At 42.4% G+C, this 21,056-nt stretch overlaps 1 protein-coding gene across 1 annotated transcript in view; it reads right to left on the bottom strand.

Annotated features, from left to right (window-relative positions):
* The window catches only part of Cacna2d1 (calcium voltage-gated channel auxiliary subunit alpha2delta 1), a 339,947-nt gene that overhangs the window by 64,103 nt on the left and 254,788 nt on the right, over positions 1-21,056 (bottom strand). The window contains exons 11-12 of the mRNA XM_010636710.2: positions 8,826-8,984; positions 4,274-4,378 (exon numbers count right to left, since the gene is read on the bottom strand). Of these exons, the coding sequence (XP_010635012.2) occupies positions 4,274-4,378; positions 8,826-8,984 (264 nt within the window). The remainder of the gene's footprint in view (positions 1-4,273; positions 4,379-8,825; positions 8,985-21,056) is intronic.

The following is a 21,056-nucleotide window of genomic DNA, read 5'->3' as shown; positions in this document are numbered from 1 at the left end:
TTTTTTTTTTTTTTTTTTTTTGTACTAGGGATGGAACTCGGGTCCTTGCGCTTATGAGGCAGGTGGTGGAACCACTGAGCTAAATCTCCAGCCCTCGAGAAAACTTTTAATTAATACCAAACTTGAATATTTGAAGTGCATTACCGATTTGTTCCTCCTATATCACTGCTTTCTAACTTTATCCTATGGTTCTGAAGTTTGCTAATCTGTCTCTTATCTTGTTTATTGAAGACTAAAATACTTTTCTTCAATTAAGAGTTGTCCAAAGCCAGAGGGTCAACCTTTTGAAAGGCCATAGGAATCTGTTTCCTAGCCGAACTCAGTTACTGGAAACTGTCACTTCACAATTATCAGCTATCTAGAGTTCAAGTTTAATTTACAATAGGCAAGTCTCCAAAGAATAATGGAAGTGAGTCTGTAAAGCAAGGAAGCCAATAAAACTAAAATAAAAACTTCAGCTATTGAAACATGCTGGAAAAATGACATCAGAGATGGGATCTTACTAATGTACTCTGTGTACCGAAAATTTTGGTATCAAGCCTATCAAAATACGAGACGGAGCTGAATATTTCAGGAGAAAATCCCACAGTGGTTTCCATACTTCACAAACAGACAGAAACTCAAAGTGTTTGAATAGCTTAGGCTTCTAGTTTTTTAGCATCGTTCAATAAATAAAAGATTCGCAGCCAACTTCCCCACTTAATTTATTTCCTGCAGCCCCGGGATCTGAAAGGTGCATGCAGCCCCTAAGTCCCACTGACCCAACTTGGCCTGCAGAAGCTGTGGGCAAGGGACCCCTGCAAGCCCAGGAGGAGCAAAGCCCCACTTTCTGCTGGGAAGAAGACTCCCAGGAGACAAATAACAATTAGAAATGTTGTCCGGGAGGAAGCCCAGACTCATGGCAGCCGGGAAGCTGGAGCGGGTTATGAAATTCAAGCTAGTGATTATTTGCATTCTGCAGCAGCTGTTGATTTTCAACTGATTATTTAACTTTCCTAAGTCTGGCCTTTAAATTTCCAAAATGTGGGCAGTGACAATGATAACTGTGTCAATATTTTTGATATGACTTTCAGCAGTGAGCAGAGTAACAGATATAAAACATTTATATCACAGGGAAATATAAAGCTTCATAAGAATCAGCTATGATGATGAAGATGAGAACAAAGGCTAAACTGTTTTCTTCCTACATCAAAACACCAGAATTCAGAGCGGTGACATTTCCCTTAGTGGGACACTGGCCCTCAGCTCCCCAAATAAGGCCTTTCTAGAGGAGTGACTTGGCATTTTTGTTTGTTTGGATCCCTTTACTCTGTTTAGCAACAAACCCTACTATTAGGAGGGCAACATGCTCTAAATGTCAGGTACCCTACAGAAGTTTATCTACTGGGAGTTACCGAGGGACTGACAAGAACAGGGATTTCTGCTCACGGTTATAATAAATTACCCTTGCATTATCAGGGCATAGGGAGGCAGTTTCAGGTTCCTTCTTTCTACGTATACATTGGTCATACTTAATGGAGGAGGAGCAGGCTGTGGCAGTGATGATGAACCCATGACCACAGCAGGCACACAGAGCCCTCTCCATCAGCAAGGAGATAAGTCACCCCAGCAGCTGAGCATCAGGTAACAGTTGTTTCTTCTAAACTATAACCCTAGTATTCAGGTTTGATTGCAGCGTTGCCTTTTTGCAATAAATGAGTGGGTTGAGGTTGCAGTACGGGCACTCGGTCTCTAAAGGTTCGCCATGGCTGGGCTTTGGGCCCAATTCATTTCCAAGCAATCTGGGGTTCTGTCCAGAGGATGGTGAGCCGAAGGGTCAGGACTGAAGCCGCAGAATGACTGCAGAGGTTCTTGAGAAATGACAAAGGTTTTCCTGACACTGACAATGAGAATCCTCTTTAGGAACCGCTCACTGGTCTGATGAGGGTGATCGGAAAGGGACTGTCACGACGATCTTTGTATCCCCTGCAGCCCTCCCTGCTCCTACTTCTAAGGTGGCGTACGGGAGAATGGGACCTCTGTATCAATTGTACTCCACAGTCCCGCTGTAAAGAATAATCTCCCTTTTAACCATCCTCTCGTTTACAAAGAACAAGGTGTAGATTTTTCTAGCATTTATGAATTCCTTACAGTTAGTCACAGAAGCACACTTGCTGCAAGCTTAATGAGATGACCACTGTGTGTTAGTACTGAGAAACTGTCACGCATCAAGCCCAGAACTGTCTTCTCAGGACACACAAGCAGCCTTGCAAACTTACACTAAGCCCACATCGTGGGTCAGAAACTGGACAGGGACGGTCAATATAAGACGTCAACAGGTGATTAAAATGAAACATGGAAATCCAGAAGGGAAATGAAGAGGAAACAGGTCCGGTGGGGGTGAGTGAGAGGAGGACTCTGGGGCTTCGGCTCAGGAGTCCCCAGCAGAAAGAGCACCGTGTACGTTTTAGGAGTGCAGCACTAGCTCCCATTGCAAAGCTGAAGTTTTTAGAAAATGCCGAGTGCACCCAGAAGTATCTGCACTGCGCATTTTTGACAAATGGTTTATTACTAAGTAGTATTATATACCGTGTCAATTAAATGTCCTCCATTATCATTTGTCTGAGCTCTCCTTTAAAGGATTTCATTTACACCTGATGGAGAGGCCAGGCAGAAAGACAGCAGAGAAAACAATGGGTTACTTCCTTCTTGTGAAATTTTTTCACTACTATTTGTTGAGAAACTGACAAATTTCCTCCTAACTATATAAAACACAAATGCATACTCTATCACTTTTGACTTTATTTAAGCTTTTATCGACTACAGGGTATTTCTAGTGGAGATCTGAATGCAACATAAGAAAAACTTTCTCTAAATTACATAAAATTAAGTGGATTAAAATTAACTTTAGCTGTATATTCTTTGATTACTATCCCACGATACACTATTTTCTTCTCATTCTACTAGGTACTTTGAAGTCTTCATTTATTAATGTAAAATGTCTTTTTTATTAATTCCGAAAATGAAGCAGAGAGGAAATCTTTAAGTGTGCACTGCTAAGCAATCCATTGCTATTCTCCACAGAATCAAACACAGTTGACTTCGCTACTGCTGGGAATTATCTTTCAACCCCATGTCTGGCTTTACTCATTTGTTTGGACTGCGATAAGCTTCATTTTGGCCTCGGCAACACATTTTAGGAGGTCTTGTACACACAGTGAGCCCTCAGGAACAGGGCAGCAGGTAATGATTAGAGAGCAGAGGGGCTGTAATTGGGAACAGCTTTGTAGGGAGACGACCGTGGACTCAATTTTACAGCCATACCTATCTGTAATCAGGTAGATCAATTCCCCAGAGTACACATTCCACAGAAGAACCTACACACTTTGTCCCGACTCTCGGAGCCTCCCGGCTTCGCTGAATTGTGCTGTGTAGCGGAGGGTTCATTAATCAGCGCCTCCTGGTCGGCTCAGAAAGATTTTTCCAATTCATGTGGATGAAAATGAATGCAAACAAACCATTCAGCAGCCACATGAATGCCAAACAACAGGCTTGGGGGAAAACCTGGATTCTGGGAGTAGTTTTCAGATATTTTTTAAAGTGCATAAAACTTTAAGGCTGTATAAATTGTTATGCTTTAATTTTATTTTTTAAAAAACATTACATGTTTCCACTCACAGAGGAGTCTAACAGCCATATTCAGAGAATCAGAGTGGAATGATGCTTGTTAGTGGCTGGGAAGAAGGAAAGTTGCAAAGACACTAAATTAATAGGGAAAAAGCTGCAGTTACACAAGATGAAGAAACACTAATGGTCTGCTGGGTAACATTTTACTTTTATAAAAATAATCCCCTATACCTCAAACATATTAGGAAAGGAGATCACATGTTGAGTGTTCCTAGCACAGTAACATTTTAAACAAGATCATCTGCCTTCAGACTTGTGGCGAATTTAGAAAGTGTGAGTAGTACTACATTTATTAAACACAAAATGGCATCTTACCCAAGAAAAGCTTGAATTGCCTCTACTTTTCCATCCTCTTCTGATTTCTTTTCATAACATTTTTATATTTAGAATCTGTACTCAAGAATCAAATAGATCCTAAAAGTCTGAATTATTTTACCCATATATTAATCACTGGGTGCTTATGTATCTCATGAGAATATTTTTTATGTGACTTCATGTTTTGGAACTAGAGCTTTTTAACAGAAAGTTTTGCCCTCAGCACCACCATCTGCTCTCTCCTTAAATCCACCTAGATACTAAGATGACGATGCTGTCAGGCGGCACTCACTTTTTTGTCTCTGTTGTACTTGGTAAATATCTCCTGCGCTCTCTCTTCTCCTCCATCCGTGAACAACATTATGATCTTGTTGCAGTTGGCTCTGGAAACGTTATACTGTTAGGGAAAAGAAGTATTCACAGTGACCGGGAAAATGAATCAACACGAAGAGCAAACACGGGCTGAAAGTACCAAGTGAGATGTCCATCCCTGCCAGACCCCAGGTAACCGGAGAGCTCTCGGCCTCCCTTCTTTTGGGTTTCTGATCAGTGTCACCCTGCTGGTGACAGCTTTCTTCACAACTGCACTTTCAATCACAATCTCTGAACTGCATTTTTCTTTAGACCATTCTCTTACATCTAGTGTGCATAAAGTTTTTTATAGTCTTCCCCCCATAGAATAAAAAAATCCATAAAAGTTGCAAATTTTGTCTATTTTGCTCAGTGTTGTGTCCCTGCCATGAAGAGTACCGAGCGAATAGTAGTCTCTCAATGAGTGATCAGTAAATGGATTTTAAATTGAAGGTATGTCAATTTCATGCCCTTACAACTTTATAGCCCAAAGTAGGAGCATTAACTAAGACCGTGCACACCTTTTCATATATATTAGAATATTCTCCCTCCCTTCTCTCCTTAGTCATCTATTTTATTCACCTTTACACTGGCAAGATGACCAGCTCCCAAGTGCTCCCCATGGCACAGCGACAATGCCCCCGTCCTCTGTGAACGCTAAGCCTGTTCCCACAATCCCATCCTGTCCTCCCTCGACTGGCCACACGTATCCTAAGTCTGAAATACTCAACTCAAGGTAAGTCCTCTTCAACTTGAAAATTTCCAGAAAGAATTGTACATGGGAGAACAATGAGTCGGGACAAAAAAAAACAAAAACAAAAACAAAAAAGGTAACAAAAAAAAAACCCTGAAATGAACAACTTGAAAAGCTGGACTTTGAGGTAGGGTAGTATCATCTTAGCTTTTCTACTACTGTGAAAGGTATTTATTGAAATGCTGAGGGAGAGAGACCACAGAAATTTGTAATTCACAGCTTCATTGAAAAAGTCAGCCCTCTCATTCAGAGTTAGCAGAAAGAAATAAATGTGAACTTAATATATAATTTTACATTTTCTAATAGCCATCTTAAGATGAGTAATACCCATCTATAATTGATTCAAATATCTCATTTTACCTAGTTATTACTGAAAATATTATCAATTCAACCTAAAATCAACAGACAAGTTACTGGGATAATACACATTTATTTTCTTCATAATAAAGCTCCAAACTGTTGGGTATATTTTACATTTATACCTCATCTTATCTTACACCTGAATTCTATTATTCACCAGCAACATATAATTGTGACTGTCATATTGGACAGCATAGTCCTGGCTTTATGTGATCAATCTTTAAACAATTACTGATTCTACTTTAGTGTATGAGCTTACTGACGGCCCATGCTCTTGCTTTTTAAAGATGGTAAGCACGTTTTGTGGTGTAAAAATGAGCGAAGACAACATTTTGCTCTGCATAAGACCCTGGCAGGGAAAGCTACCCACGATGAATCCAGGAAACACAAGCTCTGACCGGGCCGTCTGTCATACTCTGGCATGGTTCTCATCTTTCAACATAACCGGTCTGCAGCTTTGACTCCACAGGAAGTTACATTTTATGCCAACAAAGTATGTTTGGGAAAGGTGCCTAAAGGTGTGCTTAATGAAAATCAACTTCTCAGATAACTTCACTTTTTATCAACAAAATGGGCAAGATAATGTGTTCCTGAAGGACTTGTGCCTGAGAGCAGTACAGCCAGTGAGGCTTCATTGACGCCGTGGAAATATTATCATTGGATGCCAATGTTAATATAACAACATACTAGGTCTTGCTGATCCCTTTATTTTGCGTGCAAAATGAAATTACAATAACTTTTCCTAAGAAAAACAGATCTTGGAGCATGCACCTAAGAAGAAAATTTCAGAACTATTTTGTTTTCAGAGTTGTTTTCCCCAGAAGTAGGCATTTCAGGGGTTGGTGGTGGAGCAACAACAGCACAGCAAGTTTTCCATGGGTTTGCAATTATGTGAAGAAACACACAGTCACAACAATCACCGTAGCTGGCTTGTAACACACTGAGAGAGACAAAAAATTGATTGCATCCATAAACTTAGAATTAGCCGAGCTGGTATTTATTGTAGCGTGGCATCTGGGAACACACCTGTCTGTCTGCTGTATCCTGTGTGGCCAGAGCACGGCGCAGGATCTATAAAGCCTGCACACAACACAGACTGCTTTGCAATTGCATCTCAATGTACCTGGTAACATTTCATGGAATTCTACCTGAATACAGATGTGACGCTTCACTCACAGGTTACCATGGGACTTCATGCCTGATCCTATCTGACACTTGCTTCCGTGACTTCAAAGGCAATCATGCAAGGACAGGCATGAACCAGAGAAGGGAACGGTATGGTAATAAGAGTCGAAGCATTCGAAAGAAGTGGCAAAGTGGCCTCCACTCCATGTAAGGCAAGCCACGGTATTTGGGGAAATTCTTAAATAAAAGATGTCAAATCTGACGGGATGGGGAGAAAGCAGAACATGGAGCCCTAGTGAGTAACGGAGAACACGTAAAGTCACTCACAACGGTGGAGAAGAGGGCAGAGTGGCCAAGGGGAGTTAAGTCTTGTCAGCTACTGGCAAGGAACTTGGGCTTGCTGTGTCCCCACGGGTGGGTCAGCCCCGGAGGCCACAGTCTAGACTGGGGACCCCTGGCCATGGAATCCCTGTGCCCTGAGCAGGAGCAAAGGAGGTGAGGTCAGTAACAACACTGAGAATCATCGGTGCCAAGGTGCAGGAAGGTCTGCTACAACGCAAGAAAAACTCTTGTTAAAAATTAAAGTTTGTATTCCTTTAATCAAGGGCAAAGACATCTCAACCTCAGGGTTACTGAAATTTGAATTCTGAAATTTTGCTCTGTCACCTTTTGTTACTGAGCTACTAACACTGAGCAAGCACATTCATCAGTGGTCATCCCCCTGGAGACAGCCCCACTGAATGTCTGTTTTTCTGTCCTCTTCCTGGCTTGTTGAATGGTGTCGGTTGAATAGCAAGACCTCAAACCCAACACCCCTGAAACTGAGCTGCGTGTACCCTAGCCCTGCCTGTGTCCCTGGCCACCTCTCGGCCCGCACTGATTCCACATAGTCTTCCACTCTGTCCTTGCCCCTGCTGGCTTCCCTCTCAGCCAGGTTAACGCATTGCAACTTTGTAGATGCTCAGTAATTCCGACTTCTCAGATTTGTTCCCTGTCAGTTGAGCCTGTACTCTGTGCTGTGTCAGCAAACGCTCTGACCCAGGAAACACTACTCTAACCCAGTAAACACTCTGAGTTGTACTGGGATGGCAGTCACATGCGGTGTGATGCTGGGCCTTCCTGAGCACAGATGGTCTCGTTTCTTTCTCTAATTCTAGCTCTAGCACAGCAAGAAAATAGGGGGTGCGCTCTAAATACTGGCTGTTAAGGAATGCGTGATGCAAACGGTGTAGAATAGTCACTCAGGACCAACAGAATGGGATTTTTCAGTGAGGACCCAATATAAAGGTTCATTTATTCAGTGACACAGCAGACAGGGCAGGAATTACAGGGTAGGCTCCCTCTGCAACAGTGGTGCCTAGTGCTCTGCTACATCAGTATAGATCCTGAGTCCATTAGGAACCTGCCACTCAGCATCTGCGTGTGGCTGCCTGTGCGGGAGCTTCTATGTCCAGTCCCAAGCACCACTCTGAGGTCCATGCCCTCCTGGCCCCACAGGGACAGGAGAAAGCCAAGGTACGGGAAAGCCCCATCTCCACGCTGTCATTACCAGTGCCTCACGAGAGACAGGAGATTCAGTCATGGCTCTTGCTCTTGAGTAGTTAAAGACGAAACAGAGGACAGGGCTGTGTGGAAACACCAGTCCTCAGCAGGAGAAACACAGGGGAGCCTGGGGCAGGCAACAGGCCGGGCGGGTGGGCAGTGAAAGTGGAAGTTGGCACGGGTGAGCTGGGGCAGCCCTGGCTGAGAAGGGCTTCCTGCTCCGGGACTTGGCTGTGTTCATATACGAAGCACAGTCTTAAAGATACAAACTTGCCATTTGAAATGAAAATGTTCCTAATCCCCGAGTGATGACTGAAAGTACAAGTGCCCAGGTAAGGACTGAAGAGATGGAGGTGAGGAGACAGCAAGACATTTAAACAGGCCAACTAATTTGCGTGTACTTATTCAAAAGGAAATGAGATCATTAACTTACACATGAGGTTCTCAATGAGAATCTGGAGAAAATGTGGGAATGAAAGGTCTGAAAGAAAATACCTACTGTACATTCTTCTTGAAGTTTAGATTTAAATATAGAGTTCAAAGATGTTTACTGCCTATGTCCACCTGGTGTAACTGTTTCTAAATAAGTTAAAAACAGTGTGGTTATTGAACCCCAAGAGAGGAGTAACTATTAGGATATGGAAATATGACACCATGATTCAATAATAAACAAGAGAGACGTGATAGTGATACTTGTGATAGTGATACTTACATTGAGCAACTGTTCGAAAGCAAAACTGAAGCCTTTCTTGTAATCTGTTATTCCTTTCGCTGTGATGTTATTCACTGCATCTTTCAGCACTTTCTTATTTCTTACATTTGCTTGGACCAGGTGCTGAAAGCAGCTTACATCCTGAGCATTGCTGTTAAACTGCAGATGATAGAAAAAGAAAACATGTAAGAACTCACTGAAATCAACTGTTCAGTCTGCTTGGATTAGTGTTTTAGGCAGCGCAAGCCCATGACGCTGCTTCCTCTTGCAAAGTGTCTGGTGCACCCGAAATACACAGAGGACCTAAGGGCAGCTGCATCGCAGCCTCTATTCCTCCTGTCAAGGCAAGCTGGTCACTTCCCACATCGTGGTTTCCCTGTGAATTTGGGATTTGAGTCACATGAGACCACTTGCAGGTCTCCAGTGTGGTGAATGTATAACTCTGCCCCAAAAGAATTAAAGACAACAGAATAGAATCCAGGTCTGGAAGTGATCCGAGATGCAGGGAGCAGGCAACCATGTTAATCACTTCCCTCCTCGGGAAAGCTTACCAGGGAAGAAAGGCCCTTGATTGTCGAGAATAGATGTTTAGCAATTTTGAAACATAATGGTAATCATTTCATGGGGCTAAAACCAGGAATTATTCTGAGAGAGTCAAAAGTAATGGGTCATCTTGAAATGTCACCGCACACGTTATAGGAAGGACATGGAAATCTTGGAAACCAGGTGAAGGCCAGCAGGTCATTACTACAAGGTTATGAGAGGAGAGAACGAACTCTAAGGACACCTGTCCCACTCCAAAATTCCCTAAAGTGGGGTGGGTATTTCCACAAGGACATGAAAAGTACGAGTGATGTAACATGATGTAGAGTCATCCCATCCTTTGTTAATTCTGTAATTTGAGTCCTTTCCCCAGACTTCTGAGGCCCAGACCACCACACAGACAAAAGGAGAATGACAGAAAACACGGCTGTTGGAAGGCAGGTGCCAGGCTGGGAAAATGTGGAAGGATATTTTCCGGTCCATAAATTGTAATTCAGATTTCAGTGGGTGGCTTCCACGTGACTGCCCATCACTAGGGAGCACCACCTTCTCTTTCCTCTGAATATCACCAAGTTTCCTTAAAAGTACACAGCAAAGTTCATCAGACCATGAAGCAAATATTCTCCAGGGGCCAAGAATCCAAGCAAATGAAAACATTGTGTTCCGCACGGTAAGTGGATGGCTTCCCCACGCACTCTCACACTGTAGGCTAAGTGTAATACAAACTCTGAAATAGCAATCCTTTCCTCTTTGCAGATTCCGTACAAGACAGGCATGCTCGTTACCCGCATCAGAGCCCAGAGGAATCCTAGGCTGAGAGAGGTTGAACAGCATAGCAGGGACAAGGAGTCCTTCAGCTCACATGCCACGCACAAGGCTGTGTTTCCAGGGAGCACACTGTTGCCCATCAGTGCAGCCCGACTGGTTATGCTCAGCCTTGGAAAGCCCATCACAGCGCTCTGACAGAAGGTGTTTCAAAGGGTTTCCAGGGTGCGCTGCTCAATTTGAGGGGTTCCCCGGGAAATGATACTTCCCATGAGCCCCGAGCAATGGTTACTAAAGAACAGGAAAAGAGTGACACAGGTAAACAGGACAAGTGCACAGGCCACGTACAGGAAAGGGCAGCTTTGCAGGGAATAAAGTGGATGACAGTGAGACCCTGTCACATACCTAGGAGCGACAACACCAGTCAGAGCGAGGTGGGGCTTTTTCACGTGTGCTCTGGGGGAAATGCTGAAGAGGTGGGGTTTCATGCTCTGTCTAGGGAAAAAAAAATATAAACCCATTCCAGAAGGTTGTGTGCCAAAGGCAGGTCGATCCCACCTAGAATCCTACCTTCACCCTAGCTGCCCACTGGGAAAGAGTTCTAAGCTGAGCAAAGTTTCAAGGAGAGAGAACTTGGGCGTGAATGCAGTGGCCGGGCTGCAAGTACTGAGTGGCTTTGATGATTGTGGAGATGCTCAGGGGAAGGGATTGGGCCCCGGTGGTGGGTTCCCCCACCCGGATGAGGTTCAGCTGATCCTGCTGGTGTGCAGGGCATATGATATGGGCCTCAGGTGCGTGCAGGGCCAGGCTGGGCAGGGATGATGGATCCCTGGTAAGAAATGCAGAGTTCACCTGAGGCTGAAATTTAGAGTGTGTGAGACAGGCAAGTGGGGATGTGAAGAAAGGATCAATGCAAGGCTCAGAAGGAGCTGTGGGCCTAAAAACCAAAACAAAACAAAACCCAAAACAAAAGCAGAGATTTGCTATGGAAATCTGGCTTAGAGGACACTGAAGAGGCAGCTTGGGGGCGGGGGAGTGGAGGCGGGTGGTCTGGGGCGAGGGCAGGAGCAGAAGGCTCATGAAGGAGGCAGAAGTCACCTGCTGGCCGCAGGAGCTCATGTGGCCCAGGGCCCTCTGCAGGGCCTGCCTGGGACCCGAGCAGAGCTGCGGGGTGGGACCCTGGGGAGCCCTGGGTCCTGGGGATCCCAGAGGCGAAAGGATTTGCGGGGAGGAGGGAGAAAGTCAGAGGTGTCCGGAAAGAGCAGAGCTGAGAAGAGAGGGAAGGCGGGAGGGGCCTCCTCAGTCCCAGGAGTTCCTCCCGGAAATGCGCCTGGATGGAGCTTCCGGCAAGGCAGGGAGGCCTGAAGACCAGCGCTGAGGCAGAAGTACAAGGCCCTGCGGGCCTACACAATCCAAGCCCTTTCTCCTCATCGTGTACTCCACTTCCACACGTTGGATATGCGAGAATGAATATATTTATTGTATTTATTATTAATATTATTATCATTCGACATACTCATCAACTATTTTCCACAAACTCAAAGTTTCAACACTCATTATCTTCAGAGTGACTACTCCCATTGCTGATTCTTTGCCTTCTACTCTGATAGTTGGATGCAATCGTGCTCCACTTTAAAAAGTAAAGAATGTGACAATTCCTCCTATATTTGTGAGAAAGAAAAGTTTGCCAATTTATTAACAGGAAACATCTGACTTTAGAGAATTATAAGAAATAGTTACAGGAAATGCTATAAACTGATTTTCTTAAACCATTAATCATCATGAAGATAAAAGTTGTGCAGAAAATGAGCACCGAATTCTGAACTGCTATCCCTGAGTCTTTCATTTGGCCTTGGCCTGCTTTTTACAAAGAATGGTGAAGCATCTCATTGAGTCATTTTAATATAAATTGATTAAATGTAAATTTAATTCACTAAATACAAATTCAGTGGTGTATAACAGAAATATTACAATAGTTCTCATAATACAAGTCATAAATAATGCAGAACAATGAAAATGTTACAAAGTAGAAATCCCTCTAGCCAATCTTATTCCCCTACCAAAGGGATGATAAATTTTTAAAGCTTTAAATTGGGTAAGACTACAATTCAGATATCTCAGACTCAATTGTCTTTAGTGTGTGTGTGTGTGTGTGTGTGTGTGTGTGTGTGTGTGTTTATGTTTATTTCCACAAACTTGAAAGGCAGCCTTTGGTAACATGTGTCCTGATATCAAAATGACCTATTAAAAGCCTTCAAGCAACAGTGTAAGTCAGCTTTAGAAAACTCTGAAATTGTGTATGGTGAGTGAAAAGTGACACTTCAGGAGCTATGCTTTTATCTTAAGAAAATGCCAGTTTTGAAAGTGTTTATTTAGCACTGCAGAGTCAAAAACTGAAACAAACATAACACTGGTTCCTTTTGCAGTCCCAGAAAAGCCAGGCTGTCTCCATCTCTCTCTTGTACAGAATACCTAAGAGTTACCAGCTCACATTTCTCTTTCTGTCTTGAAAGATTGTTGTATTATTAGCTCACATGCTCAAAACTTTCCTATCCCACCCCCACAGGAAAGGCACCCAAAGGGTGGGCTGTACGTGAGTGCACCCACACATCGGCAGCACGATGCCTTGGGTGTGTGATGCAAGAAAGTTAAAAACCAGTGCTACACGTTGATCAGTAATCAAGCCATAGACTTATAAGGTAGGGAAACTGTGTTTTCCTTCTGCAATATGTTAAATTTGTGTGTTCATAAATATAAATATTCTGTCCAAATTGAACCCAAGAAAACATTCAACCAAAGATATGGGCAACATCTACCACACATTTTGGCCCACAGTAGATACTAAAAAATTTGCAACTCCACTATTTAACTACTTACAACTCCATTATTTAAAAAGGTAGTTAGTAAAAAATCATGTTTATAGCGGCACAGTTTGTAATTGCTAAATCTTGGAAACAACCTATTTGCCCATCCGTTGGAAACTGGATAAAGAAGTTGTGGTTTTTCTATAAAATGGAATATTACTCAGCCATAGAGAGCGAGAGAATAGATTCATTCATAGGAAAATGGATACATATTGAAGATATACTCCTAAGTGAAATAAATAAGTCACACATGTGTAAACACCAAATAGTTTCCCTGGTGTGAATATTCTGCAACAATGCATAAGATTCTAATAAGATTACTGACATTTAGAAATTTGAAGAAAGGAGCTAAAGGTGTAGGGAAGGTGTGATGCGTAGGGGAAGAACAAAAAGGGAAAAGAAAAAAATGTGAGAGAATGAAAAGATGAAAATAAAGTGTTTGTAGATGGGGAGGGGAAGAGGGGGTGAAGGGAGGGCAGAGGTAAGGGGAAAAAATGAGAATCAAGACTTGCCATGTAAAGGTACGTGATCCCAACAATGAATGTAACTGTACTGTATCGCTAAAATGTACCAATAAACTCAATAAAATTAAAAAAAATAAAATAAAAAAATAAATGTGAAACTTGGCTGCCAAAAAAAAAAAAATCATGAATGTGCTCAGTATTGAAATGAATACGTTGTTAATGAAGCACAAAGATGCAGGAAAACACTCAGGTTTAGGAGCTTTAAATAAGTTTCATGGATGGATAACCCAGCACACCTCAAAAGCAAGGCTAGTGTGAAGTAGTTTCTGAGACAAACACCATCCATAAATTTCAGGGCTCCCCTGCAAAAAAAAAAACAAAACAAAAATCACCCTTCCTTTTAAACATCACGTTAAGTACAAGCATCCAATTAAGAGACAGTTAAGAGCCACAATCGTCAACTTCCCAAATGAAGCAAGCAGAGCTCTTGCCTTGGTGAAGGCAGCTTCTGTTTTGTTTTGCTGTCTGCTACCTCAGGAGAAATCCTTGCCCCACACAGCCCTCCCTTTGCTGATCACCTCATCCCCAAAGCCTAAGATGTCCCCTGGAGGGTCCCTGCCAAGGAAGGGGAACAGCCCCTGGCAGCACACGCTCTCTGGAGCACAAGTTCCCCAGAGAGGAAGACGAGCTCCAGGGTTTCGCCCCAGAAACTTGAGGAATTCATGGAGAAGGAAGGGAGCCAGAGTGGCATCTTGCACATGGAGCTTTGGGCTCACCTATCTCTGGCTGGCTGAGAATTACCACTCCCCTCTCTCCGGGACTGGCCCCTTCTCCCCAGGGCTAAGCTGATGCACAGGCAACCTGCTGTAGGCCCCGCAAATGTCCAGTGTGAAGCAGCGCTTCTGTGGCAAAACCAGGTGTAATGTACAATGGCTCAGTTTTGGAAAAACTAACCAGTATCTAAATTACTTCTTAGAACATCCCTAAGAGCATCTTCCCAATGTATGTTAAACATGGTGCAATCTGTGGGCTCGAGCTGCGTGGGCAAGGAGCAGAAATAAGTTTAAATTGAACCTGCCAGCTTTGGAACATGGGCAATTTTTAAATTAAAATCTGTTAGCGAAGTTTTTAATGAAAGTTAACTATGAGTAATAGCACATAGCAAATTTAAATTATGTAATTAACTGAAACCCAGGGCAGAAATTAAATAATCAATACAGTCTTGCAAAATCCTAGAGGATAGCCTTTGATTCCACTGGGATTTGGGTCAGCAGATGGCAATGCAGCAAAATGGTAGGAGAAATAAACAGGTCCAGGACTCTGGGCTACACTGGAGTTTTACACACACACTAAACACAAGACAAACACTTCTTAACTTTTTGTAACTTTTATAAGAGATGGGAAAATAAAAATCACATAGAAACAAAATGTTTATTTGAAGACCAATAGGAAACAGCTGGGAACCACTGTCCAAACAGATACTCATATATCCAGGGCTCAACCTCACATTTTTATCTAGTAACCAATCAGCTCCCAGAAAGTCTGTGCCAGTTCCAAATACCCCTGTGCCAATCTCATAAACATCAGCTGTTTGTATTTGTTTAGCTGCAAATAGAAAGGTGTACTTCAGGATTTAAATTACATGAATTTCCTTGTTTACTACAGAAGTGAAACTTTCCTCCTACATTAATTTTTTCATGGTTCTGTGAATTGTGCTATTTTCCCTTTTTTGTTGCTACCTTTTGATCTGAACCTATGAACCTGTTCTTTGTGATTTTTGAAAAATATTATGCACTTAGAAAAATTTCCATCAGACAAATATTCCTACATGGCTCCTACAAATATTTCATTTTTTCTATGCTTGTTTTACATCTCAAAATTTAGTCATGGTGGAAATGATTTTCTGTAATATTGGGAGGTAATGAATTATGTTTTTCAAATGGGCAATGTCCTTGTATAAAATAAAGTTTTGGTTCATGATCTGTTTTGATACAGTTTGGGTTATATTTCTACAACTTTTGTTCATTTAGTTTTTCAGTTATTCCTAAATGTCTCACTTTTCTTACTAATGAAAGTTTTGGCTCAACTCCATGAGAATCACGTGTGCTCAACATGGGATGTGCTTTCCTCCACTGACTCGTCTCTGAGCTGTGGCTTTGGTTTATCCCTGGCTCTGCTGTCTGTGGAGCGAATGGAGGCTCCCACCACCAGCACGCGGCCCAAACCCAGATGACCGGACACCTCTCTAAGTCTTTCGCCACTTCTTATTAAATCCCACAGCACACACCACCAAATGCAATCCCGTTATTTTCCCACATCTGTCTTCCTATAGAACTGTAGGAATATTTCTGTCTAATTAAAATTACATTTACTAGTAAGGTAGAAAAACCCCTGTTTCCCTCTGAGTCTGCCTTTCATTTCAGGAAGAATTATTCATCAATTCCATATTTCACTTCTTATAAACCTATCTCATCCATTCATACACTTGTTTTTCTATTTTTAATTTGGGTCCCAAATATATTATTCAAAGTACTGCTAGGTAGTTCACAATTTTCCATAATGTTGCTCGCACGATTTATTTTTCTACTAACCCCCATCCTGGGAAGACCAGAAGGTGCAGCCACGTTCCCAGTTAGACTCGCTGTGAATGTCTCTCTTGCAACAGGCTGCATGCAATCCTCGGCTCTTCAGACACAAGGTGCTGTCTCTGCAGGGGCTGTGGCTGTGTGGTCGCCTTGGCACAGTGCATAAAGACAGGAGCAGACTGATAAAAATTCTCCACTCTTTGACTCAACTTAGGAAAACCACATCCAGTCCAGACCCTGCCTTAACCAGCATCATTGATACAATAGACTCAATCACTGCCTCCAGGACTTAGCTTCTTCCTGTATGAAATAAGAGGCTTCCTGGATCATCCGGAAAGGTACTCAAGTTCTTATACTTGAGAGAGTAACAACCAGAAAGAAAATTAAATGGAAAAGGAATAATTCTGTGTGTGTCTACAGAAAATAGTACCAGCAGAGAAAACAGAATTGTGTTTTAATATAATTTAATTATCATATGTACTCTATAAGGACAAAACATCTTCATGATATATACTACAAAGACAAAAATGTGTTTGAATGGAAGTGATCATACATTAGAAGTGTTGATATTTTTACTTCTAAGAAATATCTCCATTAACTTGAATCATAACATACTCAATATTCATCTGTTCACCTTTTCTCAAATATTGCACTGATTCCAAAGTAAGCTCAAAGTATTACTGTTAACACAATCTATTTATATCCGGATACAGAAAATTTTGAAATTCTGTACATGCATTGAAGAGAATTTTAAGCAGTTGAAAGTATACCATTCTTCTACTGGAAAAGCAATCTTCATTTCCCTGCCTCGTTCATCCTGCCTTAACATTTCAACCACCTTTTGCTCCAACACCGCGGTCCTGACTTTGCGATGTGTGTCCACCGAGGAGTAAGCGCAGCTTTCCTCCCCACTTCGTCAGCCTTGAGCCTGAGCTTACTACCATTTCTGCTGCAAATATTTTCCATAGCGCTCTGGAAATCTGAATGCCAGCAACTGAAGACAAAACTTCAGTAACATAACCCAAAGCTCACATACTCTTTGATCCATTTCGCTGTAGTAACACCGTGAAGGAGACCCGATCAGTACCACGCTTTCCTGACAGATCACACCCGTGTTAAACACAGGTGAAGAGAAATGGTAGAAAGAAACATGAAGAGAAATGATGTGATGGGAAGGCAGAAGCGGGTGGAGGGACTGGAGAGGTCCGAGCGGAGGGTCTCCGATAGGGGAGCGTGAGCGGAAGGAGCTGAGAAAATGCGGGACAGCGGGGAGCTCTCTGGGCCAGAAGATCAAGCGTCACCCCCCAAATCTCCAGCGATTTCTAATCTGCCCAGATCTGCATGACATGCACCAAACCGGAAGGTGAGAATCACGTATGCAAAGTTACTAACATTGCTGGTGAGTTCTTTTGAACACGGAAGGGTGCCCGGTATCGACCAAAGCAGCTGGCAAAAGTGACCAGCGAGGTGAGAGAATCCTCTTCGATCTGTCTCAGGCCCACTGAGATCGGGGGACGTGTGTGAAAGAAAGCACATAGCACGGAGAGGGTCTAAATTCACGAAAAACTGAACACAGGTCCTAATCCGCACAGAGCACACAGTTAGGTTGAAGAGATTTCCTGAGGACAGAACCGTTTAGAAATACATCTTAAAGGTTAGCACGGGGTCTGGGGATGTAGCTCAGTTGGGAGGGCTTGCCTGGCATGAGCCAGGCCCTGAGTTTGTCCCCTGGCAGCAGAAAAGGAATAACAAAATGAAAGGAAATATATGTTATGGACGTTATAACCAGGAATTACTAAACAGAACAGTAGAATGATGTATTAATGGTGAGAAAAAGTATATGCCTAGAATTGTCCTTGAAATTTGTAAGCAAAATTGTACAAATTATGGGTTTATGATGAAGCCCTTTGCATTTTAACACTTAAAGGAAATGAAAGATTTTCCTGTCCAGAACATGTTTTCCAAGCTACAATGTATACATTACAATTCTAAACCTGCTTTTATATAGCTGTAGGAATTTTCTGAAGTGGGGTTTTAATAAGTAAGATTAAAGTTATAAGCATTCTACCTAATGTAGCTATAGTATCTATTTGCATTTCACATACGTTTGACAAATACAACCATTTAATACCTAAACAATTTGAGTACATCTACAGTCCAGGCCAGTCTAAGTCATTCTCTTTACTTAGATCCAAAATTAAGTGAATAAATGTGATTAGAGAAAGTCCTAACCAATAAGTGCTGAAATTCACATAGTCTTTGCCTAGTGCACCCAGCCAATAAGTCCATTATTTTTAGACTTTTAAAATAATACCTCAGTTCAGAATAAAAATTTTCCTTCAACCTCATCTTTTGAATATGACTTTGCCATTTCCAAAACTATGTGTAGAACTTAGTATGCCATGTAATCAGTGGAAAAAATACTTGTTACGCTTGTCAACACCTTCTTATAAACTCTTTTTATGTTTGCAAGGGAATTAAGTAATCCGTTGACATCTCTCTCTTTTTTTAAACTAAATAACTTTCCTTACTTGGCCCTGTTACTCTAAATGTATTCCTTTTTTCTGTCTTTTCTTCATCTTGTATAATTTCTTCATGGGTCTTTTAAATGAATATAATTTTTAGAGCACTTACCTTTACCTTAAAAAACAAAAATCATGTAAGAGGAAAGAATTTGGGTACTTTCTGAGACCTTAAATCTATGCTTTCTTCTCATGTTTCTAAACACCTCACCAAAAAGCAAATGGCTACAAGATAAAAACAGTCATAAATACACACAGGACTAAGAATTCCCTGGGTTAGCAAGGTCCCGAGAAGGAATCTGTGATCACCACAGGGCACAGCCCTGTGGACTCGCTGAGTGCCCGCTCGGTCGGTCCCCAAGTGCGGATCTCCTCCTGGACGTGGGGAACCGGGGTGCACAGTTAACAGTGGCGCTATCAGTACCAGGGCCTGCCGAGGGCTAATTCTGCTTCCGTGGGTCTGGACCAAGCTTGGGACTCCATTTCTCTAACCACTGCTTGCAGACATGCCAGGCTGGGCACATGCTGCGGGGCCCCAGATGGCAATTTAAGAAGCAAGAGCACAAAGCACAGTCTTCCTGTTTCATGACAAAAATGAGCCATGGATCAGCACAGAGATTTCCTGAAATCCAGGTGGATGGATATTTTCTAAGACATGACATGAAATTATCCTCCTAGATTTCACATCACAAAATTCTGCTGGCTTGCTGTGTATCTTTTATTTTATTTTAGCTGTGGTAGAGGAAGAGCCTGTTTTTTCAGGTGCTTTGAGTTCTACAGAAGAAAAAAACTACTTTTATGATCAAATTATACAACAATTTACAAATTTATCATGTTGATAATTTAAACATCCACTTTCTAACTTTAAAACAATGTCCTAGTCTAGAAAGTATCTGGAATATTTTAGAAGGAAAGTTGAGATTTAAAGCACTCAGGGAAGGGGACGGCTGAAGTCATACCCTACCTTGCCTACAGAGTGAGTGTAAACCCACAGGGAAACAAACCTCACTCCACGTTCAACTGGGGTCAGACAGTCCATCCAGGACCCTGAGCTGCATGAGATTTTTTACCCTACAATTCAAGGTAACATTGGCTTCTCACTGTTTCATAGATAATAAGCAAAAACAAGATGTGTTTTTTTTTATATAAAATGGAGTACTACTCAGCCATAAAGAAAAAGAAATCAGAGACTTTACAGCTAAGTAGATGCACATTGAGGCCATACTCTTACGTGAAATTAATTAGACACGTGTAAATACCAAATAGTTTCTCTGGTATGAAAAACTAAAAATGTAAATAAGGATCAAAGTGCATAATTGAGCTGGGCATGGTGGTGCACACCTGTAATCCGCACTTGGAATACACGTGTAAATACCAAATAGTTTCTCTGGTATGAAAAACTAAAAATGTAAATAAGGATCAAAGTGCATAATTGAGCTGGGCATGGTGGTGCACACCTGTAATCCCAGCACTTGGAAGGCTGAGGCAGGAGGATCACTGTGAGTCTGAGACCAGCCTGGGCTACATAGTGAGTTCCAGGTCAGTCTCAACTACACAGTGAGACGCTTTCTCAGAAAAAACCAAAAACCTGAGAAAAGGAAAAACATGAAACCAATGTCTCTATAAATAGGGAAGGGTGGTGGGGGTGAAGAGAGGGCTGGGGATTGAGGAGAAATAAGAACCAAGATACGTCATGCAATGGTGCAAGATCCCAATGATGAATGTTAACTGTATTGTGTACCTAAAGTGTACCGATAAACACATAAAGAAAACCACTCTAGGTCAGAGACTAAGGACAGTTTACCACTCACAGGCACAGCAGAAGTCAGAGTAAGGCTTCCACCCAAGCCTAACTGCTGCATCATGGCAGGAGGGGGTGGGGTCACTTGCACACTCAGGTGCGAGCCCTGTGGAGGAGGAGGAGGTCTCTGATTTTAAACGAAGACACGTACAGCACACCCATCTCCCCTGGCACAGAGAGTGGTTTGCCAACACTTGGTAGGAAAGTATTGAAATACAGAAATAACAACAACACAATAATGGTTCTCACCTATGAACATGTTGTATGCCACGCTGCCCTTGGTGCTCCCTGCTGGCTTGCAAAGTTGTATATGCTTCTGTCCACCCGAAAGGGAAGAAGCTGTGATTTGGGAGCCTTAGGCCACTCATAAGAGGCCACGTAACCAGCAGAGTCAAAGGTTGTGCCTGGTCACTGTAAGATTCTACCCTGAGTAGGTAGGTGTGTGTGGAAGCCAGACGGATCCTGGCCCATGCTGTGGGAGAGGTGGGACATGCCGAGGATCGGCCAGGCCAGTGGACATGCGGTCTCTGGTCCTATACTCTGGGGAGCAAAGACTTCCGTGATGTTTAGAACATCACACACAAAGGTGTTTTTGTTATTTGGAAGTCCAAGTGCAGACCTGTCTCACACAGAGGACTGTATCTCAGGATCCACAGCCTAATTCTTTTTTTTTTTTTTTTTTTTTTT

This window comes from Fukomys damarensis, unplaced genomic scaffold (genome assembly GCF_012274545.1).
Source record: "Fukomys damarensis isolate Sample0158 unplaced genomic scaffold, DMR_v1.0_HiC HiC_scaffold_4, whole genome shotgun sequence".
Taxonomy (NCBI): Eukaryota; Metazoa; Chordata; class Mammalia; order Rodentia; family Bathyergidae; genus Fukomys; species Fukomys damarensis.
The sequence above is the reverse complement of the archived record's forward strand: the minus strand, read 5'-3'. Positions and strand labels throughout refer to the sequence as shown.